General features: G+C 43.6%; 1 protein-coding gene across 2 annotated transcripts in view; it reads right to left on the bottom strand.

Moving 5' to 3' along the window:
• kdm6a (lysine (K)-specific demethylase 6A) overlaps nt 1-24,657 on the bottom strand; it is a 424,338-nt gene that overhangs the window by 6,480 nt on the left and 393,201 nt on the right. For both annotated transcript variants that reach the window (XM_070893443.1, XM_070893444.1), the window contains 4 exons: nt 15,517-15,631; nt 10,592-10,779; nt 7,365-7,506; nt 2,895-3,021 (listed from right to left, as the gene is read on the bottom strand). In XM_070893443.1, coding sequence (XP_070749544.1) covers nt 2,895-3,021; nt 7,365-7,506; nt 10,592-10,779; nt 15,517-15,631 — 572 coding nt within the window. The remainder of the gene's footprint in view (nt 1-2,894; nt 3,022-7,364; nt 7,507-10,591; nt 10,780-15,516; nt 15,632-24,657) is intronic.

The following is a 24,657-nucleotide window of genomic DNA, read 5'->3' as shown; positions in this document are numbered from 1 at the left end:
ACATGAAACTTCAGTACCCCCTTCCTGCTTTCTCGCCATACCCCTTGATCCCCCAAGTAGTAAGGACTTCATCTAACTCCCTTTTGAATATATTTAGTGAATTGGCCTCAACTACTTTCTGTGGTAGAGAATTCCACAGGTTCACCACTCTCTGGGTGAAGAAGTTTCTCCTCATCTCGGTCCTAAATGGCTTACCACTTATCCTTAGACTGTGACCCCTGGTTCTGGACTTCCCCAACATTGGGAACATTCTTCCTGCATCCAACCTGTCCAAACCCGTCAGAATTTTAAACGTTTCTATGAGGTCCCCTCTCACTCTTCTGAACTCCAGTGAATACAAGCCCAGTTGATCCAGTCTTTCTTGATAGGTCAGTCCCACCATCCCGGGAATCAATCTGGTGAATCTTCGCTGCACTCCCTCAATAGCAAGAACGTCCTTCCTCAAGTTAGGAGACCAAAACTGTACACAATACTCCAGGTGTGGCCTCACCAAGGCCCTATACAACTGTAGCAACACCTCCCTGCCCCTGTACTCAAATCCCCTCGCTATGAAGGCCAACATGCCATTTGCTTTCTTAACTGCCTGCTGTACCTGCATGCCAACCTTCAATGACTGATGTACCATGACACCCAGGTCTCGCTGCACCTTCCCCCTTCCTAATCTGTCACCATTCAGATAATAGTCTGTCTCTCTGTTTTTACCACCAAAGTGGATAACCTCACATTTATCCACATTATACTTCATCTGCCACGCATTTGCCCACTCACCTAACCTATCCAAGTCACTCTGCAGCCTCATAGCATCCTCCTCGCAGCTCACACTGCCACCCAACTTAGTGTCATCCGCAAATTTGGAGATACTACATTTAATCCCCTCGTCTAAATCATTAATGTACAATGTAAACAGCTGGGGCCCCAGCACAGAACCTTGCGGTACCCCACTAGTCACTGCCTGCCATTCTGAAAAGTACCCATTTACTCCTACTCTTTGCTTCCTGTCTGACAACCAGTTCTCAATCCACGTCAGCACACTACCCCCAATCCCATGTGCTTTAACTTTGCACATTAATCACCTATGTGGGATCTTGTCGAAAGCCTTCTGAAAGTCCAAATATACCACATCAACTGGTTCTCCTTTGTCCACTTTACTGGAAACATCCTCAAAAAATTCCAGAAGATTTGTCAAGCATGATCTCCCTTTCACAAATCCATGCTGACTTGGACCTATCATGTCACCATTTTCCAAATGCGCTGCTATGACATCCTTAATAATTGATTCCATCATTTTACCCACGACTGAGGTCAGGCTGACCGGTCTATAATTCCCTGCTTTCTCTCTCCCTCCTTTTTTAAAAAGTGGGGTTACATTGGCTACCCTCCACTCGATAGGAACTGATCCAGAGTCAATGGAATGTTGGAAAATGACTGTCAATGCATCCGCTATTTCCAAGGCCACCTCCTTAAGTACTCTGGGATGCAGTCCATCAGGCCCTGGGGATTTATCGGCCGTCAATCCCATCAATTTCCCCAACACAATTTCCCGACTAATAAAGATTTCCCTCAGTTCCTCCTCCTTACTAGACCCTCTGACCCCTTTTATATCCGGAAGGTTGTTTGTGTCCTCCTTAGTGAATACTGAACCAAAGTACTTGTTCAATTGGTCTGCCATTTCTTTGTTCCCCGTTATGACTTCCCCTGATTCTGACTGCAGGGGACCTACGTTTGTCTTTACTAACCTTTTTCTCTTTACATACCTATAGAAACTTTTGCAATCCGCCTTAATGTTCCCTGCAAGCTTCTTCTCGTACTCCATTTTCCCTGCCCTAATCAAACCCTTTGTCCTCCTCTGCTGAGTTCTAAATTTCTCCCAGTCCCCAGGTTCGCTGCTATTTCTGGCCAATTTGTATGCCACTTCCTTGGCTTTAATACTATCCCTGATTTCCCTAGATAGTCACGGTTGAGCCACCTTCCCTTTTTTTTTTGTAGATCACGGCAAGTTTTTTCACCATGTCCAGAACAGTAGAACCAGAGGACATGGCCTGCACTTGAAGGGAGGTAAATTCAAAACTAACCTGCAGAAAACATTTCAACTAATGAGTGGTAAATCTATTGAACAGGTTCCCAAGGGAGCCAGCAGAAGCAGATCATGTTGATTCATGCAAATTAGATACATTTCTTCAGAAAACAATATTTTGGGATACAGTACGAATAATTTGAGACATAAGTTGGTGTAGCATGCTTGTGAGGAATAGGTGACATTTGACCTCTAGATCCCAAAGCTTTCCACCAAAGGTGCTTTCCTCGCCTCATGTCTGGATCTGTTGTAGACTAATTGATGGAAATCATTTGCCATGATTAAACAACATCACCATTATTGTATCAATTTTAAATTAACATACATCATTTTGTTTTGGTGCCTATACCCAAGGAAAGATGATCAAGAAAATGAAAACACTTTTGGAATACTGTGTCCGAAAAAGAATCCAGATTTTGTAGTTGCCACTAATTCTACCAAGTTCAAAATTTAGGATAATATTTTTTTGACCAATGAGCCATTTAAAATCTTATTTCCAATAAGCAGAGTTTCATCATGCTCATATTTCAACAGTGAACCTCTCAATTAAACACCATTTTGATTGGGTCTTTCAGAAATTGTAAAAGTGTGATTAAGTCTATCATTTCATATAAAATATATTCACTTACAACTAGCTCCTCACAAAGCTTTAAATGCATTTTTTGCTGATGGGAGGGGGTGGAGAGGGAAGAAAAGCAAATTAAATAAAACAGCAACCACTTTTAATATGATCAATGCTAATTGCAAATTAATGAACATTTAGTATACTACTCTAAACTTATGTTACCATTATCTTGAACAGAATACAAGTTTTACTGACCTCACAAATGCTGCAGTAGTGTGCAGGCTCCTCCTTTGTACGGCCATGCCATACAATCTCTTTGCCTGTGCTAATGAGAGCTTCCCTTAGCATCTGGCATTGCTTGAGGGTTCTCAACAGGCAGTACCTAAAGAAAGAAATCAATACTTTAGAGGTGCTTAATTTTAGCAAAACACCCCCTCCCACTCCCTGTCTTTTCTCTTCTGATATCCTCTTATACTTTGACTGGAGGCCCCAGAGGATAAGCAGGCAGTACCTTTATGGTCTCCATCACTTTGTGGTGGCCAATAGAACAGGTGAAGTGCAGCTTGAGTTGGAACCCTTGCCAATTTTCTCTCTTATCTACTGGGCACTTTCCCTCTGCTCAGTACTCCATTTAATGACATAGTCATCAATCCCACATCTGGGGTAAAGTGAGAATGCTGGGTAAGACTGTGATTCAGGCTAGTTAGACTAGTTGTGTGATATGGGAAACTAAGATGTTTGCCTGGGGATCACCTGGAAAATCCATACATTTTCAAATTAGTTCAGACCATCGGCCATCAGTTTTACTTAAAAGCAAAGTTCAATCAGTTGTTTAGTAATCAAAATTTAAATGATAGACTAGGAATAAATAATATATTTCACTCACACAACTCAAAGAAATATGTGCCATCAAGAAATTAGACAATAGATCCCGTGAGTGGCAAAAGGCCCGTGTCCAACTCATTCTAAAGTTATAAAATTTGTGCGTGCGCGTGTGTCTATTCTGCATTCCTTTATCACTACTGTTCATGAGTAACATCTGTTGTTAAAATGAATCGAAGTTTAAGTGGCAAACAAGACTGCAATATTTTCTGAATTTACATTTATATAGTACCTTTAACAGTGAAACATCCCAAGATGTTTTATAGAAATGTAATCGAGAAAAATTGACACCGTGCCAAATAAAGAAATATTTGGGGGGGTGGGGGGGGGGAGGAGAAAGAGAGACTAACAGTTTGATAAGAGGTGGTTTTAAGGAGGGTCTTCAAGGAAGAGATAGGTGGAGAAACAGAGAGGTTTAGGGAAGGATTTCCAGAGCACAGAGCCGAGACAAGTAAAGGCAAGATTGCCATTGGTGTGGTGAAGGGGGGGGGGGGGCGGGTTCACAAGAGGCCAGATAATGAAATGTAGTTTTCAGGAGAGTTTTAAGTCTGGAGGAGGTTGCTAAGATAGGGATGGGTGAAGCCACGTCTAGATTTAAGGACCAGAATTTTAAATTTGAGATGTTGGGGGCCTGAGAGCAATTATAGGTCAGCGAGCAGAGATGATTAGTGAGTGGGACATGATGCGGGATAGGATGCAACAGAGTTTTGGATGAGCAGACATTTATGGAAAGCATTTGAATGGTTGATCTGGAGGTGACAAAGGCATGGAAGGAGGTTCCAGCAGTGGATGGGCTGAAGTAGGGATAAAAAGGCAAGCAATGTTATAGAAGTAAAAGTAGGTGATCTTTGTCATCAAGAGGATGTGTAGTTGGAGTTTACATAAAAATTAGGAACAGGAGTAGGCCATCTAGCCCCTCGAGCCTCAACAAGATCATGGCTGATCTGGCCGTGGACTCAGCTCCACTTACCCGCCCGCTCCCCATAACCCTTAATTCCCTTATTGGTTAAAAATCTATCTATCTGTGATTTGAATACATTCAATGAGCTAGCCTCAACTGCTTCCTTGGGCAGAGAATTCCAGAGATTCACAACCCTCTGGATGAAGAAATTCCTTCTCAACTCGGTTTTAAATTGGCTCCCCCGTATTTTGAGGCTGTGCCCCCTAGTTCTAGTCTCCCCGACCAGTGGAAACAACCTCTCTACCTCTATCTTGTCTATCCCTTTCATTATTTTGAATGTTTCTGTAAGATCACCCCTCATCCTTCTGAACTCCAATGAGTAAAGACCCAGTCTACTCAATCTATCATCATAAGGTAACCCCCCTCATCTCCGGAATCAGCCTAGTGAATCGTCTCTGTACACCCTCCAAAGCTAGTATATCCTTCCTTAAGTAAGGTGACCAAAACTGCACGCAGTACTCCAGGTGCGGCCTCACCAATACCCTGTACAGTTACAGCAGGACCTCCCTGCTTTTGTACTCCATCCCTCTCACAATGAAGGCCAGCATTCCATTCGCCTTCCTGATTACCTGCTGCACCTGCAAACTAACTTTTAGGGATTCATGTACAAGGACCCCCAGGTCCTTCTGCACCGCAGCATGTTGTAATTTCTCCCCATTCAAATAATATTCTCTTTTACTGTTTTTTTTCCCCCCCCAAGGTGGATGACCTCACATTTTCCGACATTGTATTCCATCTGCCAAACCTTAGCCCATTCGCTTAACCTATCTAAATCTCTTTGCAGCCTCTCTGTGTCCTCGACACAACCCGCTTTCCCACTAATCTTTGTGTCATCTGCAAATTTTGTTACACTACACTCTGTCCCCTCTTCCAGGTCATCTATGTATATTGTAAACAGTTGTGGTCCCAGCACGGATCCCTGTGGCACACCACTAACCACCGATTTCCAACCCGAAAAGGACCCATTTATCCCGACTCTGCTTTCTGTTAGCCAGCCAATTCTCTATCCATGCTAATACATTTCCTCTGACTCCGCATACCTGGGATCAAATAGGACGCTATGGTCATGAACATTCTGGTTCAATCTGAGACAGTGGCTGGGGAGGAAATTGGCAGAGATGGTATGGAGTTTATAGCAGAGGCTGAAGACGATGGTTTCAGTTTTCCCAATAGTTAACTGGAGGAAAGTATGGCTTATCCAGGGTGTGAGACAAGCAGTAAGACAACACAGAAGCAGTGGAAGAATCGAGAGAAGTGGTGGAGAGGTAGAGCTGGATGTTGTCAGCATGCATGTGGAACCTGACCTCATGTCTACGGATGATGTTGACAAGGGGCAGCATGTAGAGAAGGAAGATGAGGCAGCCAAGAATAGATGCTTGTGAGGAAATCTGAGCTTATGGCAGAGTGGCAGGAAGAGAAACTATTGCCAGAGATGCTCTGGCTAGGTAAGAGTGAACCAATTGAGGGCAACTCCACTGAGCTGGATAACAGAGGAAAGATGTTGGCGGAGGATAGTGACCATGTTAAAGATTGCAGAGATGTTGAGAAGTACAAAGGTAGGGGTTGTGGGGATATAAGAAAGTGGTCGGAGACAACCTTGACAGTGACTGACGCAATGGGAACAGAGGCCATGTGAGATGGTATGGTTGTGAGAGTGGCCTTGAAAATGGGTACGAGAGTTTATATGGAGGGAAAAGCTAAGGGAAGTCATAAGGGCAATGAAATCAGAGGGAAAGGTAAGTTGAAATGGAGATTGAAATCACGGAGGATGGAGAGTCGCTTACTGCAGAGGTTTAGGGAGAAAAGGAGGGAAAATATCTTGGTGAAACATGGGGTGTGAGGTGTGTGGATGGTTTTAAAAAAAAAGGATTTTAAAGGCAAGGCAAGATGAGTGGAATATGGTGAAGTGCTCAAAGGAAAAGGTACCAGAGGAGGAGACCAAAGTGTAATTTGAACATATTTAAAGTTTGCTGTGTCTGTCTCATTTAGATTTTGAAACTCTAGACATTTTAGCAAGATGCCCTTTGTTAGGGGTAAGGAGAGAATTTGTTTTAAGAGGGTCAATTTGCAATGAATTATTTCGTAACCCAGCATTTTTTGACCACAAGGCTGTGTAGTGCATCATGTAATGGACACACCTATATCACCAATAATGGCAGCCATATCGTCGCTCATGCTGTTTACAAGCAGTCAAAATATGATCTTAATTACCTCATTTTTTAAAAATCAGGTCATTGCATGATATAAAAAGAGTAAAGATTCATGTAATGATAAACCAACATTAAGATGGGCCTGTGGAAGTTAACTTATCATTTGGGTTAATGAGCAATGGTTTATTTCTCAGGCCTGGCTTGAGTTATTTGATAACTCCAGGAATACTTTGACATCAATAAAATCTTTAATTTTATTTACTTTGAACAAAATCACAAAGCTTTCTAATATTTGTTTAAGGTCAATTTATTAGGTGTCATGAATGACCTGCCAGATAGGTTATTTTTCTATAATACTTTTACCCTCATCAGTGCTTCTCTCTATCCCACAAATATCCAACCTAAGTATTTACATACAGACTGATAACTTAAGACGGAATGAAATATTGATTACAAATTTTAAAATATGCCACCAGTACATCTATAGTGGGGATCAATCATGGTGAAGAGATAAGTAAATTCAATCCATCGGAGTAAACTCTAGACTAAAACAATCCAAATCAAACTGGTTTTAACATCCCACAAGCATTTCAGACAAGGAACGATGTAACTAAAAATTTAAGTTCCACTTATGAACAAATTAGACAGAGATGGGAAGTCTTAAATATCTGAAGTCACACTACCAGAGTTTCTCAAATTGAATAATACTCCTCCTGTTGATTTAACACTCACTTGATCATTTCAAAAAGCTTGGGATCCGACACTTTGATGTTACGTGCCATGTTCCAGGACAGATGAATCATGGGAACAATGGACTTCACACACTGCAGCTTATTCCATTCATATCGTTCTACTGCCAGTTTATATTGATTTGCTGTAGAGTACATAATTATCTTTTAGTTCAAGTCAAAACATTCAAAGTATAGCAAAATACACTTTTTTTTAAAGAGCCAATGTGAGCCTGTAACAGAGGTGGAGACTTTATTTAAAAAAAAATATTCGTTCATGGGATGTGGGCGTTGCTGGCATTGCCCTCGAGAAGGTGGTGATGAGCCACCTTCTTGAAACGCTGCAGTCCTTGTGGTGAAGGTACTCCCACAGTGCTGTTTGGGAGGGAGTTCCAGGATTTTGACCCAGCGACGATGCAGGAACGGTGACATACTTCCAAGTCAGGATGTTGGGTAACTTGGGAGGTGGTGATGTTCTGTTGCCCTTGTCCTAGGTGGTAGATGTCATGGGTTTGGGAGGTGCTGCTGAAGATGCCTTGGCGAGTTGCTGCAGTGCATCTTGTAGATGGTCCAAACTGCAACCATGGTACGCCAATGGTGGATGGAGTATGTATTTAAGGTGGTGGATCAGGTGCCAATCAAGTGGGCTGCTTTGTCCTGGATAGTGTCAAGCTTCTTGAGTGTTGTTGCACTCTCTAGGCAAGTGCAGAGTGTTCCATCACACTTTTGACTTGTGCCATGTAGATGGTAGAAAGGTTTTGGGGAATCTGGAGGTGAGACACTCGCCGCAGAATATCCAGCCTCTGACTTGCTCTTGTTGGCACAGTATTTATGTGGCTGGTCCAGTTAAGTTTCTGGTCAATGGTAATCCCAGGATGCTGATGGAGGGGGATTCGGCGATGGATGCTGTTGAATGTCATGGGGCTGTGGTTTGACTCTCGCTTGTTGGAGATTGTCATTGCCTGGCACTTGTGTGGCGCGAATGTTACTTGCCACTTATCAGCCCAAGCCTGAATGTCATCCAGGTCCTTCTGCATGCGGGCATGGACTGCTTCATTATCTGGGGAGTTGCGAATGGCTCTGAACACTGCGCAGAGACATCCCCACTTCTGACCTTATGATGGAGGGAAGGTCACTGATGAAGCAGCTGGAAATGGTTGGGCCTAGGACACTGCCCTGAGGAACATCTGCAGTGATGTCTTGGGGCTGTGCTGATTGACCTCCAACCCCCACAACCATTTTCCGTTGTGCTAGATATGACTCCAGCCAGTGGAGAGTTTTCCCACCCGATTCCCATTGATTTCAGTTTTACTAGGGCTCCTTGGTGCCACTCGGTCAAATACTGCCTTGATGTCAAGGGCAGTCACTCTCACCTCACCTCTGGAATTCAGCTCTTTTGTCCATGTTAGGATCAACGCTGTAATGAGGTCTGGAGCCGAGTGGTCCTGGGGGAACCCAAACTTGGCATCCGTGAGCAGGTTATTGGTGAGCAATTCTGTGTGACAAGGCCGTGTGGCGGCTGCTGTGCAACGGTCACCACACGTTTAAAAATAAATCCAAGCACAGGCATCTTCCACCCTTCAAGATTTAGTTCGGACCTGGAATTTTAGGTCCTTCATTGAAACATCTGTGAACTTTTTGACGTGGAAGCAAGTCATCCTCGATTCGAGGGACTGCCTATGATGATGATTGATGAGTAAGTGCCGCTTGATAGCACTGTCGACGACACCTTCCATCACTTTGCTGATGATTGAGAGTAGACTAATAGGGCGGTAATTGGCCGGATTGGATTTGTCCTTTTTGTGAACGGGACATACCTGGACAGTTTTCCACATTGTCGGATAGATGCCAGTGTTGTAGCTGTACTGGAACAGCTTGACTACAGGTGCTGCTAGCTCTGGAGCATAAGACTTCAGCACGACAGCCAGGACGTTGTTGTGGCCCATTGCATTTGCTGTAATCCAGTGCGCTTAGCCATTTCTTGATGCCACGTAGAGTGAATCGAATTGGCTAAAGACTGGCTTCTGTGATGGTGGGGACCTCAGGACTTCTGGTCGAAGTTGGTTGCAATTGCTTCAGCCTGTCTTTTGCACTCGTGCTGGGCTCCGCCATCATTGAGGATGGGAATATTCGTGGAGCTTGCTCCTCATATTAGTTGTTTAGTGGTCCACCACCATTCACTATATGGCAGGACTGCAGAGCTTTGATCTGATCCACTGATTGTGGGATCGCTTAGCCCTGCCAATAGCATGCTGCTTCCGCTTTTCAGCACGTGATTCTGTGTTGCAGCTTCTTCAGGTTGGAATCTCATTTTTAGGTATGCCCGGTGCTGCTCCTGGCATGCTCTTCTACACTCATTAAATCAGGATTGGTCCCTTACTTGATGGCAATGGTAGAGTGAGGGATATGCCAGGCCATGAGGTTACATATTGTGGTGGAATACAATTCTGCTGCTGCTGCTGATGGCCCACAGTGCCTCATGGATACCCAGATTTGAGCTGCTAGATCTGTTCTGAATCTATCCGATTTAGCACGGTGGTAGTGCCACACAACACAATGGATGGTGTCCTCAATGTGAAGACAGGACTTCATCTCCACAATGACTGTGCTGTGGTCACTGCTACTAATGCTGTCATTGACAGATGCATCTGTGACAGATAGATTGGTGAGGATGAGGTCAAGTAGGTTTTTCCCTCGCCACCTGTCGCAAGCTCAGTCTGGCAGCTATGTTCTTCAGGACTCGGCCAGTAGTCATGCTACCGAGCCACCCTTTGTGATGGTCATTGAAGTCCCCCACCCAGAGTGCAATCTGTGCCCCTGCTACTCTCCGTGCTTCTTCCAAGTGGTGTTCAACATGTAGTACTGATACATCAGCTGACGGAGGGCGGTAGGTGGTAATCAGTAGGAGCTTTCATTGCCCATACTTGACCTGAAGCCATGAGACTTCATGGGTTCCGGAGTCAATGTTGAGGACTCCCACGGCCACTCCCTCCCGATAGTATACCACTGTGCCCGTTTATTTATTGTATAAATGCCAAAAACCTCAAGCTAATAATACAAATATACAAATTGCTATTTATAAGCCATTGAAAAATTCCTAAAATACTCTACTTTGGTTTAACTAATTTTTTTCTAGTTGACAAATGATATAGTCCTGTAAATAATCGAACTATATTATTGTAAAGTTAAGAATGATATGTACTAGTTTGGCAGATGCAACAATTGTAGTACCTGTCAGAGGACCGACATTCCAAGCAATGTTGTTGCACCACCCAATGGCCTGAACCCAGTGCACTGTACCAGCATTTATCCATACCAGGTCTCCAGGGCGCTGAATAAACCGATACACTGGCACATTAGCCTCATAAAGATCCTCCAAGTTTGGCCACCATGAGCCCATCAAAAAATTTATGTTGTTCCTGGTAAAGAAATTAAATTTTTTGAATATTTCATTAACATTTACACTAAAATCCAAAACTGTTTCAGACAATTGTAATGTAGCCAAGTTTGTTGATGATACAAAGATGGGTGGGAAAGCAAATTGTGAGGAGGACACAAAAAATCTGCAAAGGGATATAATATAGACAGGCGAAGTGAGTAGGCAAAATTTTGGCAGATGGAGTATAATGTGGGGAAATGTGAGGTTATCCACTTTGGCAGAAATAATAGAAAAGCAAATTATTATTTAAATGGAGAAAAATTGCAAAGTGCTGCAGTACAGAAAGACTTGGGGGGTCCTTGTGCATGAAACACAAAAAGTTAGTATACAGGTACAGCAAGTAATCAGGAAGGCAAATGGACTGTTGGCCATTATTGCAAGGGGGATAGAGCATAAAAGCAGAAGTCCTGCTACAACTGTACAGAGTATTGGTGAGGCCACACCTGGAGTACCACGTACAGTTTTGTTTTCCGTATTTAAAGAAGGATATACTTGCATTGGAGGCTGTTCAGAGAAGGTTCACTAGGTTGATTCCGGAGATGACGGGGTTGACTTATGAGGATAGCTTGAGTAGGTTGGGCCTATACATATTGGAGTTCAGAAGAATGAGGTGTGATCTTATCAAAACAGACAAGATAATGAGGGGGCTCGAAAAGGTGGATGCAGAGAGGATATTTCCGCTCATAGGGGTAACTAAAACTAGGGGACATAGTCTTAGAATAAGAGGCCGCCCATTTTAAACTTTGAGGGTTGTAAATCCATGGAATTCTCTGCCCAGCGAGCTGTGGAGACTGAGTCATTGAATATATTTAAGATGGAGACAGACAGATTTTTGAGTGAGAAGGGAGTAAAGGGTTATGGGGAGCGGCCAGGGAAGTGGAACTGAGTCCATGATCGGATCAGCCATGATCTTACTGAATGGCGGAGCAGGCTCGAAGGGCCAAATGGCCTACTTCTGCTCCTATTTCTTATGTTCTTAAGTACCAGTCTTGTGAAAATTACAGACTAACTCATTACTGCAATCTAAAATGGGCAGCTTAAAAAAGAGCTAGCAAGATAGCAGCCAGATGCTTTGCTCCAAGCAATGCTGCTCAGTTTTGCAAATTGTAAAGCAATTCTGGCTGCTACGGGGTGGAGCAGTGAACTTGGGTCAACTAGTTTATCTATTTTTTCTTGTCCCTAGTGGAGAAGCTCCTTCATGTAGAGTCTGGGAATTTGTTGCGAACGAAGCAGCTATACCTTTCCATTATAGGTTTATTGGAGCATGCTTGTGTCCTCGGGCTGAATTTTTTCAAAGTGGCATTTTATTTTTTCTAAAACCAACTCTTGGGTTCTTATTCAGCAGAAGGTCCTTAAGCATCAGCCCACTGAAAATATATTTAAGCATACACTTAAGAAAATGTGCATAGAAAGTAATGTTTTGGCTTTCGTCCTTCTCCAGGCAGGTGGAGTGACAGACTGAACAATGGGCCTAACACATCTGCCATTTTTCCATGCACTAGCTGTGGAAGGGAGACAGGCTGCAGAAAGATGCAGCTGCAGCCTGCTCAGCCACCTACATTTTACATGAATTTCCTGACAGAAACTGGATAAGGTTCTTTGAGCAAGTGACTGATATGGTGGGTGGGTAAAATGCAGTGGACTTTCAGAAAGCCTTTGATACATGCCACAAAGGAGATGATCAAAGGCTCTAGAAGTAGAGGGAGGGTAACAAATTGGATTAGTTTGGATTACAATCTGGTTAGAAGGGAGAAAACAGAGTGGGAGTTAGGGCAGTTTCTCAGAGTGGTTGGAAATAGATTACATAGGGTTCTGTTCTGGGACTGCTTCTGCTCATTCTGCAGGTCAATAATTTTAATATGGCTAGAGGAAGCTGTGTCCAAATTAGCAGACAATATTCAAAGGGTTTAGTAAATAATTCTGAGGACCAAAGGAAGTTGCAAAGTGATATTGATAAGATGGTGGAATGGGCTAAAATATGGCAGATGGAATTCAATGTTGGTAAATCCAAGGTGGTAAATGTTGGTTTTAAAAAAAAGTATTCTTTGATTGGGAGAAAGCAGGCTGATGTGGAAGGGCAAAGATTTAAGGGTTCAGGATCACAAGACACTAAAAGCAACATATCAAGCACATATGGCTAGAACATTGGATTTTATGTCAACATGCGTAGAATATAAAAGTAAAAATGTATTGTGAAGCTATATAAAACCGTAGTAAGATCATGGTTAGTATACTGTTTGCAGTTTTGGGCACCACACTATCGCAAGAATGTTGAGCCAATAGAGAGGGTACAATGTAGATTCACTAAGATGCTACATGGTATACAAATGCAATAAATGTGTGAAAATTTGAGCTGTTTTCATTAGAACAAAGGACATTAAGGAGTGATTTGATAGGTGTTTAAAATTATGAAAGGATGGGGCAAAGTACAAACAGACTGTTTCTAGTGGTGGAGGGGTCTAGAACAAGGGGGCATAGATATAGGATACACATAGAGGAATGATGTGAAAAGGCAAGAGAAACCTTTTTACACAGATAGTGGTGGGGCTGTGGAATGCACTACCAGAGTTAGTAACTGATGTATTCAACAATTAAGAATAGGTTAGATAGGTGGTTGAAGGAAATGGGAATAAAGGGGTATGAGAACAGAACGGGCACATGGGACTGCTGATTATGTGAAGTTATGTTAAGCAGGGTGTGTCAGTTCTACAAGGACAAAAACTTTGTCATTTTGAGCAATCAATAAGAGTATTACACAGACAGGTCAAAAGTAACAGTCAGATTCAGAATAAAGATCCTGCTACCTTCCCCAAAAAACCCTATCGTCAGAACAGTACACTTCTGAACAAAACATTTGATTCTCCTATTAAGGAAACAACATTATCTACTTGAAACTGTTCTATCAGAAGACTAGGACAGCTGAATTTCTAGACCCAAGCACTTCTGAAACTTAGAAAATTAGTTCTTCTGGTGAAACATAACCAATTTTGTTAGAAGAATTGTTTCAATGGGAGCTTCAACGGTGTATCTTGAGAAACCAACTCAACTGAATTCAAACCACAGTCTTGACTAAAACTCCATTATTGTTGTGTCACACAACTACTTCATTGGCTGTAAACTCTTTAGGACATCCTGAGGTCATGAAAGGCGCTAAATACAAGTGTTTTTTTTCTTTTTACCAGAATGGTAGAAAGCAAACTAAATGGACCGTGTTCTTTTTGCAGCTAGTAATTCCTATGTTCCTACGAAACACAAATTCACTTGTCATTTTGCCCAGGAAGTTAGAAAGAGTGCTAAAGCACCAGCAGTACAATCCAAATCAGCTATGCATGTCTGAGTAAAACTGGCAACATGTTGGCATTCCTGTGTGGTGGGCTGAGGAACTAAGTCTAAACTCACTTCACAAAAAACAACTACAACTGAAGCAGAAGATTTTCAACTCATTAGTCCAGGCTGGGTTCAAATCCAGGTCCGAGAGTTGTCAGCTAAATTCAAAATATTTATGCAGATCTTTCTTTTCTAAAAGCTTGCTCAAAAAGGTAGATTTTAAGGAGAGTCTTAAAGGAGGCGAGGCGGAGAACTTTAGGAAGGGAATTCCAGATCTTAGATCCTAGATGGCTGAAGGCATGACCACCAATGGTGGAGTGAAAAGGATAGGGAGGAGGGGGTCAGAGGTCAGAGTTGGAGGAACGCAGAGCTCTTCGAGGGTTGTAGACCTGGAGGAAGTTGTAGAGATAAGGAAGGGGACGATGCCGTGAAGGGATTTGAACACAATGATGAGAATTTTAAAATCGAAGCATTGGTGAACTGGGCGCCAATATAAGTCAGAGAGCACAGGGGTGATGGCTGAACAGGACTTGGTACGGGTTAGGTTATGGACAGCAGAGTTTTGGATGAGCTCAAATTTTATGGAGGGTGGAAGACAGGAGGTCTGCCAGGAGGGAATTGGAATAGTTGAGTCTGGAGGTAGCAAAATTAAGGATGAGGGTTTCAGCAGCAGATGAGAGGAGAAGGCAGAGAAGGGCGATGTTACGGAGGTGGGAGTAAGTGGTCTTTGTGATGGAACAGATATGATACTGGAGCTGTAGCAAGGTCAGAGGGGCGGGATCAAATCATACCATGTCGCTACAGGTGCAGCGTCGAGAATCCAGAACCTTTGGAACCGAGGCCGCTCTGGACAACGGGCTTTTTTGGACTTTCGATCGCATTCTGACGTCACGGATCCGGAAACACCCGAGCGCAGGTTCGGGTATTCTCGGAATGTCAGAAAGATGCAGGGGTAACGGAACCCGCCGAAGAGCGCGGGCCAGGCTGAGGAGGTGTTCGGGCGGGCGGGGCCCCGCCAAGGTGGTGTTCGGGCGGGCGGAGCCTGCTGAGAAGGCCCCGAGGCAAGTACAGCAGCAGCGGGGAGGCGAGGCCCGAGTTCGGGCAGCAGCGTGACCCCGAGGTCGGCAGCTCCAGACATCGGAACATTTTACAAATTCCGGAACTCCAGATTTTCAACACTGCACCTGTACAAGGAAAATCCTGTCCTCAATTCTCTATGCCTGTGTTTACCATATATTTTTAGGGAGATCCTAAATTGCCTTTTTGGAAAGAACAAAATATTTTTTCTTTATATCACATGCTCACTATGTAAGTACTCAAACTTTTTCTCGTGAATTTAAAATATACTTCATAAAACACACAGTCATGCTTACTGACAAAATGTTCTTACTTTTCACAGAAGTCATTCATAACTGCCCAGTACAACTCAGGTACAGCAAACCATTCACAATCTCCAGGACCTATATTAATGTTAACAGAGCAGAAATTGTTGTTTTCTTGATGACCTGTAATCAAAAACAAAACAAACTGTAAAAAGACAATTGTGGAAATTAAAATTAAAATGTACATATTTTGTATCCTCTAAGCTACCATTTAAAATAATTGTTTGCAAGTATTTGTGATCTTTCAAATTATACAACTATTTTATAGATTTACAAAATATTTACTATCTGCTTCAATAGGGCGGAACATTACACATCAATTTTCAAAGTGTTTCCATTTCACCTACTTGGAGGTTCCTTAGAATACATGTAACAGTAGAGACTTTTGAGGAAGAATTTCACTTATTGAAACTTCCATCATTTGTAATTTTACCCATCAGAATTTTCATAGGACACAACCTTGTATGAAACATTGCTGCCTGCCTCAGTGTATAGTTTAATTTTATTATTTTTATTTCATCTCCTTTTCTTGGTGAACTAAGCTACATGATGGGTTGGATTTTGTTTCTGGGATGGGGGGGGCGGGGGGGAGGGGACACGGAGGTGGTCAGCAGGCGGGAATGGTGAGGATCGGATGGAAAAGCACTCCCCCACACCCCTCCCCACGCGGGTTGGGACCCAGCTGTCAAACACCTTTACCAAATGTTGGGTCTGTCAGCGTTGAGCCAACTCGACATGCAGCGGCAGGAGAAGCAGTTGAAATAATTAGTGGCTTGTTTACGGCCACTTAATATTTTTTTTCCCCCAGCTTTTTGAATTTGACAGGTCACCCACTGGTTTCCCGCTGTGCTTAGACCTCATCTGTGAAGCTGAGGCGGGAGGTCAATGGACATTGAATCAGCTGTTGAGTTGACAGTTTCAAATGTCAAGTCAAATCTCCTGGCTGATTGAGAAATGTTCCCTCAACAACTAGCCTCTCTAAACTGCATTTCCGCTACAGATTCAGAATGCTGCAAGTCTTTACACAGTCTGATCTCATTACCTCTCCCACCATTAACAGATCGCTTCTGTCATCTTTACTTCACCTACCATCTATTCCATCAGCATGGGTACCCTTGAAACTCTCATTTTGGTCCTCAGAATCCCATCATGGTCAGCCCCAACACCAGTATCACCAGGCACACCAAACTTCTCCGCAATCAACTGATGCTGCACAGGACACAGGGCATCAGTAGCCGAGCACATTGCTGCCCCAGAAGCCAGGGATGGCCTCACCATGGCTAGATTTACTTCACTTGACACAGTACATCGTGGCTGCCACATGATGCACCAGGTTGGCACCACCCCACACCAACACCATAAAGTATCCCCACAATGCACTTCATACTCATCACTATTGCAGTGGGTACCGTTCACCATTCACTTCGCCACTTCCAAAGGTCCAAGAATGCAAAGTGTTGAAAATAAAGGTTTCAATGTTTGACACCACAGAAATTTTACATGAACATTGCATAAAACACCAAGTGCCGACCCTTGCGTGTTGTTAGTTGGTATGATTGCACTATGAGGGATTTCACCAACGATGTCTTCGCAAGATCCTGCAAATCCCCTGGGAGGACAGGCACACCAACATCAGTGTCCTCGACCAGGCTAACATCCCCAGTATTGAAGCACTGACCACACTCGATCAGCTTCGTTGGGCAGGCCACATAGTTCGCATGCCAGATACGAGACACCTGAAGCAAATGCTTTATGCTCAACGCAAAGAGCATGAAGAGGCCAAGCGCAGGCAGCGGAAGGAGCGCGCGGCAAACCAGCCCCACTGACCCCTTCCCTCAACGAATGTCTAATCCACCTGTAACAGGGTCTGTGGCTCTCGTATTGGACTGTTCAGCCATCAAAGAACTCACTTTGGGAGTGGAAGCAAGTCCTCCTCGATTCCGAGGGACTGCCTATGATGATGACTAGGATGAGATCAAGTGTGAGGGGTGGCTAGTGATGAGGGATGTGTGGAGGTGCAAGGTAATGGTGTGAGTAAGGATGTGCAGGAGTAGGGTAGGGAAGACAGTACTAACATTTTGTGATCTACGGAGACCATTGAAACGTTTGTGGCACTGCACCCAGGTCCTCCTGACCACTTCCCTGCTGGTACCCTCCTCTGCATTGTGCAACCAGGCTATGTTGATCTCCTAAGAAGGTCTCTTCCACCCACTGGAAGGGAAGAGAACCTCCATGTGTGCTGTGCCTCTCTCCATAAGCACATGGAGGGAGTCATAGGAGAGCCTGGGTGCAGCCTTGCACCTCTGCAGTGCTCATCAGTGTTTGCCGCACCTCAATGCTGTAGAATACCGACAGCAGAAATGTTAAAAGAAAGTTGGCCATGGTCCTGTAAAGGAAATCGGCTGATGACAAGTCATCAAATGACATCATCAGACTCGCTTCCTCTAATTAGTCTGGAAGCTCGCCGGGCAGGCTCAATCTTGGAAAAATCATTTTGGAGGCTAGGATGGAGACAGTAGCGGGGTCGGAACCCCGACACCGACCCGTCGAGGTTTGTAAAATCAAGCCCAATATTTCTTGTGTTATCAGTATTGTAAATTCAATGCAGTTTAATCTCAGTTCCCAGGGTATTGCAGTACCATACTTGCAGGACCAGGCTGCCCCATCCATTATGGCCAACATTTGAGTTTCCTCCAAATCCATTCATATCCTGACTGCTATCTCAGTTGAATTATGTTCTGTTTTTTTTTAAAGTACATTAATTTACAGTACAATTTATTCTGAAGATGGGCATCAGTTATGAGTATCTTTAAATCCATACTGTCATTCTAGTAATTTCAAATACTATACATACTTTTCCAAATCAAACTCTTAACCTTCCAGAATTGAAATATAACTTTTGATGAATGAAGGCTGATTGCAAGGCAGTAAGACTAAAGTTCAAAAACTTTGATTGGTGTTACTGCCTTTGATTATAATGAATGTTAAACACAAGTGGTTTGTTAATTTTACAAACCCAGTGACTAAATTACTGCTTGCAATCTAACACTTGTCCAGTTAAAAATATATATATAGCATGGTTCTATGAACCATGACTCTCACCTGAGTTTCCAATTAGGTTTTTGTGTAATATTTTTCCAAATTAACTCCCAAGACTGCATGGTATATATCATTGCAAAATTCAATACTTCTGCCACTGCCTGCACATCTCTGTATAGGGGGTAAGCTCTGTACATCATTACTGCCAGGACCTGATCTCCATCGGGTCCCAAGAGCTATCGCTGGACGCAGAGCAAAATATGAGTCTCCATCCTACTGGGCATCCAACAGGCTTAATTTGGACTGTCAACACACTGTAAAAGGAAAGGAAGAAGGGCAATTAGAAGCCACTGATCTCCAGTACCACTCTCTCTGTGCCCCATCAAAACTAAAGCAAAATAAAATGGCTTTAAACTGTCTATTTAGCAACACTTCAGCCTGATGCTTTTCTGCTGCACTTGAAATTATTTGCCTCTTTATTTTCTTTTCTGGTAATTCCACATGTATACAACGCAGTCAGCAAATGGTGTGTTGGAAATTCTCTGCAGCCCAAACTCACTGGACAGTAGATCATTTTTCATGCTTTTAGTATCAGATTTGGAGGTCTTTTTCCTTTGCTTCTCCACCTCCGTCCTTTAGTGGTACTCTCACTTAATTGCCAACTTGCCCGAGATGCTCTTTAACCACAAAATGCTATTTAGTGATTGTTGCATTTCTTCAGGGGAAAAAATATATTAAATGACCTACCTCCACAGTATGACTCTTCTCATTCATCCTCTACATAAATTAAATAGGTTGCTATTCACAGAGAACAATCATGAAATCCTGTCCCTTTCAGATTTTTATTTTCACGGTAGCTTTACAAGCCTGACACCTTCTGTTTTAGGCTTTGTTCTAGATTTCCTCCTTAGTTCTTTGGTTGTGGCGGTAAAAAAAGTAAGTTGGCATGAATAGTACAATTACTCTCAAACAAATGCTAAAGCTCTCGGTATGCCTGGTCAGAGAGACAGAGGGGTAAACTTGAATTGTGGAGGATAAAACACGAAGATCATACTGAAGATAGGTAATCTGACATTCTCAATTGCTCAACCTCCACATATAAATAAATGATGTCCAAGTCGCATGGAAAACAAACGGGGTGTTCTCCATGATTTAATATTAAAGGCTATCTCAAAGCACTGTAGCAACAAAGTATGCATCAATACTTAGCAAACACATGCTGATTATTCCAATAACTGCATTGCAGGCCAAGTCCAAAGAAACCCAAGTGGTTCTTATTGCCACAGCTTCAGAAGAATAAGCTTTTAACTTGCTTGATGGTTCATAATTCACTTGCAATAGATTTACTTGACGTTTTGCCATTAAAGAAAACAAGTGCCTAAACTGATAAATATTCTCAACGGTATGTAGAAAGCTGAAGCTCTTGATGTGAACAAAATGATTATTTCCTCTCGAATGGAAGATTCTGGTGCAGAGTAAAATTTTAACACTGTGGCAGTTGACAAATTAAAAACAAACAATTTTAGGTAAATATCTTTGGTGCAGTCCTAGAACTACCCCACCGTAAAACCAAATGCAGCAAGATGAATCAAGCTTATTCACGCAGTATGTGGAGGGCAGCAAGAAGTACAGTTGTACCTCTCTGGTCCAGCACCCTCAGGACTTGACCGGTGCCGGAGCAGAGAATTTTCCAAACCACGGGAGGTCACTGCAGCCACCATATCTGATAATCTGATAGTCTCACCATGAGTTAGCAGATAAAGGCTGGTTAATACAAAATCGGCAAAAAGAGTATGTTGTTCTAAATCATTTATTCACACTACTTTAGCAGTCAACTGAAAGCACTCCAAATGGAAATCTCTAGGTAGCATTTTAACCTCCTCGCGAATTGCAGAAAAACCTCTCTTTTTAGACTGTTTATACTAGAAAAGATGAAAAGCCGAGTTCAAAGTGAAAGCAAGCGATTCTCATTGAAATCCAAGCAATTTCTATATAAAAGATTGTTCCCAATATGAAACCTTTGCATCATTAACATCCAGACCATCACATTTCAAAGACAAAGCAAAATCAGTGCATGGACTATACTGAAAGCTACATTCCAATAATATTGGACTGACCTTATTACAAGCCAATAGAGGAATTCTTTTTCTGTTGACAGCCCCTGGGCTCCTGTGTATGCATGCTGGAAGCTTATGGATAGCTCCCTTAGCCGAACACAATGGCGGACTGACAGCCATTCCAGCCGATCACCGATCAAACCTTTCTTTTAAATAAACCCTCCTCTCCCTCAGGCCCAACTAATACCAAACCATGGATGTTTCCAGATTAGAGCGTCCCGGACTGGAGAGGTACAACCTGTATTATAGTTTTCAAAGTGATGGACCAGAACAAAAACACAATCACAGGCTCAAATGAGTGAAAAAATGAGCTCATGAAGAACAACATTCAAGTCTCAGATAAATATTAATATATGCATCTCTCAGATGCGTCATAAATCTGGACACTACAGATGTTTTCACAATTTCTGACCAAGGAAGGTTGATAGTTGAACTGTAAGAAATTACATAATAGATCCAAATTGAAGAAGGATTAGTGGGATATTATACCCCAAACGTTGAGTCTTACACCCTGGCATAAGAGAAATTCTTTCTCTGTTTCACTACAAACATGAGACTTCAGTCTGTTCTTTTAAAAAAAAAAATTCACTGGCAAGGCTGCATAAAATTATTCACCTAGTTGACCTGAAAAAGTAATGGTTGACCTTTTCTTTGAATCGCAGAAGTTCTTCTGCTGTTGGCACTCCCATGATTGCCTTGGGTAAGGAATTCTGATTTTGAACTAGCAACAAAGGAGGAATGGCAGTGCATGTCCAAGTCATGATGGTGTGAGAGTTGCAGGAGAACTTGGAGGTGATGGCTCTCCCATGATATTACTGTTCTTGCTCATTTTGGTGGGAGAGGTCATGGGGCTGGGAAAGACTGTTGAAGTATTCTTGACGAGTTGCTATAGTGCATCCTGTATATGTAACTTACTGCAATTCCAATGCGTTGGTGATAAGGGGGTGGCTATTGAGTCGAGTAGCAGAAACACTGATCAAGGACTGCTCTGTCACAGATGTCCATCCAAGTAAGTTTTGAATTTTCCATCACATTCCTGATGAACCTGGTAGATGGTAGAGGGGCACTGAGAGGCAAGATGAGCCACACATCACAACGTATCCACCACTGCCCTCCTCCTGTAGCCAGTGTATTAATATAGTTAGGCCAGTTAAGCTTTTGGTCAACTACCGTGATGTTGATGGTTCGACAATGTCGATGAAAGTCAGGGGAGGTAGATGGGCATTTTCTTGTTGGAAGGTGGTCATTACTTGGCACTTGTATGGCACAAATGTTCAGTCCAAGCCTGCTGTAGCTGGCATGGACTGCTTCATTGCTGGAGAAGTTGTGAAAGGAACTGAACATCTTGAATTTGGCAGCAAACAACCATACATACTCCTGATCATATAACAAAGAAAAAGTCATTGATGAAGCAGCTGAACATTTTTGAGGCCAAGATGCACTTGAGTAGTTGCTATAGCAATGTCCTGGCTGTGATCATTGGCTGCCAATAACAATGACCATTTTCCTGTGCATTAGGTATGACTCCAGCTACCGGAGGGTTTCCCTTCAACACCCATTGATCTCAGCATTGCTGGGTGGCATACTTGGTGAATGCTGCCTTGAATGCTAACATAGTATCCAGCATGGAAGGAGAGGGTAAATTTATCAGCATGGTATATTGCTTGAAAGAGAGAAGACAAATAGAGAATCTTAACAGTGCTGCTACAACAATGATTCCTATCTGTAAAGCAGAACTAAAGCAGAAGCAGTTGGAAAAACAGGATTTCTTCAGCTGATAAATTACTAGGATTACTATCTCCTCTTCCATTTGGAGCATGTGGAATGAAAACAGGAGCAAGGTTTGAGAGAAGGAACTATTTATGCACACAGTAGATAGATCATTAATGGCAACCTATTTAACTGACTTTGTTTCATTCAGTAAAGGCTTCTAAATCAGTTAGTTCCTGAGGGCCCCTCTGTTAAAGATTACATGAAATGTTTTAAGATGGAAGAACCACCTTGTTTTTTCTCAAGACAGTGATATTGGGGTCAAGTTTCGGCCTGAGTTGCTCCTATTTTTTGGAGCAACTAGTTTAGAATGGAGTATCTTAGAAATTGCAATTCTCGGCCTTTAGTTTGCTCCAGTTCTAGTGAGTTAGAACAGAACAGATTTTTTTTTCAAAAGGGGGCATGTCCAGCCACTTACGCCTGTTTTGCAAGTTTAGACAGTGAAAACTTACTCCAAACTAACTCAGAATGGAGTAAGTGTAGATTTTTGTACACTCAGAAAAACCTCGCCTACACTTGGAAATCAGGCGTATGGAACGAAAGATAGTGCGGGGGCGGGGGGGGGGGGGGTTTAAACAAACATTAAACACTTCACTTCACTTTACAAATAAAGAGCCATCATCAATAATAAATGATAAATAAATCAATAAATAAACCAATAAATCAATCCAAATAAATAAAAAATAAAACAAAAAAAAGTAAAAAACACCCAATAAAAAATTATTTCTACTCACCTACTGAGAAGAGGTGGGGGGGTGCCAAGAGAAGATGATGGGGGGGGTAGAGAAGATGATTGGGGGTGAAGAGAAGCTGATTGGGGGGGGGAGAAGAGAAGAGATGATGATGAAGATGGGGGGGGAGGAGGAGAAGGGGGGGGAGAAGAGGAGAAGATGGGGGGAGGAAGAGAAGAGAAGGGGTGGAAGAGAAGAGATGATGGGGAGGGGGGAGAGGAGAAGAGAAGATGATGATGAAGATGGGGGGGGAGAGATGATGATGAAGATGAGGGGGGGAGGAGGAGAAGAGGGGGGGGAAGAGGAGAAGAGATGATGATGAAGATGGGGGGGGGGAAGAGAGGAGAAGATGGGGGGGGGGGGAAGAGAGGAGAAGATAATGGGGGGGGAGAAAGAGAGATGATGAAGATGGGGGGGGGGGAAGAGGAGATGATGAAGATGGGGGAGGGGAAGAGAAGGGGGGAAGGGGGAGAAGAGAAGGGGTGGGGAAGAGGAGAAGATGATGGGGGGGGAGGAGAGGAGAAGAGAAGATGATGAAGATGGGGGGGGAAAGAGGAGAAGATGAAGAAGATGGGGGTGGGGAGGGGAAGAGGAGATGATGATGGGGGGGGGGAAGAGAAGATGATGAAGATGGGGGGGAGGAGGAGAAGAGAAGGGGGGGGGGAAATGGGAGAAGAAGATGGGGGGAGAGGAGAAGATGATGGGGGTGGGGGGGGGGAAGAGAGGAGAAGATGATGGGGGTGAGGAGAAGATGATGGTGGGGGGGGGGGGAGGGAGATGATGGGGGGGGGGGGGGAAGAGAAGATGGAGAGATGAAGGCGATGAAGATGATGAGGGGGGGAGGAGAAGAAGATGGAGGGAGGGAAGAGGAGAAGAAGATGGAGGGAGGGAAGAGGAGAAGAAGATGGAGGGAGGGAAGAGGAGAAGAAGATGGGGGGGGAGGGAAGAGAGGAGAAGATGATGGGGGGGGAGGGGAAGAGAGGATGATGGGAGGGGGGGAGAGGAGAAGATGATGGGGGGGGGGGAAGGAGAGGAGATGATGATGGAGGGGGGGTGGGAAGGAAAAGATGATATGGCGGGGGTGGGAAGGAGATGATGATGGGGGGGAGGAAGGAGAAGATGATGGGGGGGGGGGGGGAGATGATGAAGACGGGGGGGGGGAGAAGAGAAGGGGGAGGGGGGAAAGAGAAGAGAAGGGGTGGGGGAAAGAGAAGAGAAGGGGTGGGGGAAAGAGAAGATGGGGGGTGGGGGAAAGAGAAGATGGGGGGTGGGGAAGAGGAGAAGATGGGGGGGGGGAAGAGGAGAGGAGAAGAGATGATGATGAAGATGGGGGGGGGAAGAGATGAAGAAGATGGGGGGGAAAGAGATGGTGAAGAGGGGGGGGGTAGAAGAGAAGGGGGGGGAAGAGGAGATGATGATGGGGGGGAGAGGAGAAGAGAAGATGGTGAAGATGGGGGGGGAGGAGGAAGAGAGGAGAAGATGATGGTGGGGG

This window comes from Pristiophorus japonicus, chromosome 11 (genome assembly GCF_044704955.1).
Source record: "Pristiophorus japonicus isolate sPriJap1 chromosome 11, sPriJap1.hap1, whole genome shotgun sequence".
NCBI lineage: Eukaryota > Metazoa > Chordata > Chondrichthyes > Pristiophoridae > Pristiophorus > Pristiophorus japonicus.
This window is presented reverse-complemented; position numbering and strand designations above follow the sequence as displayed.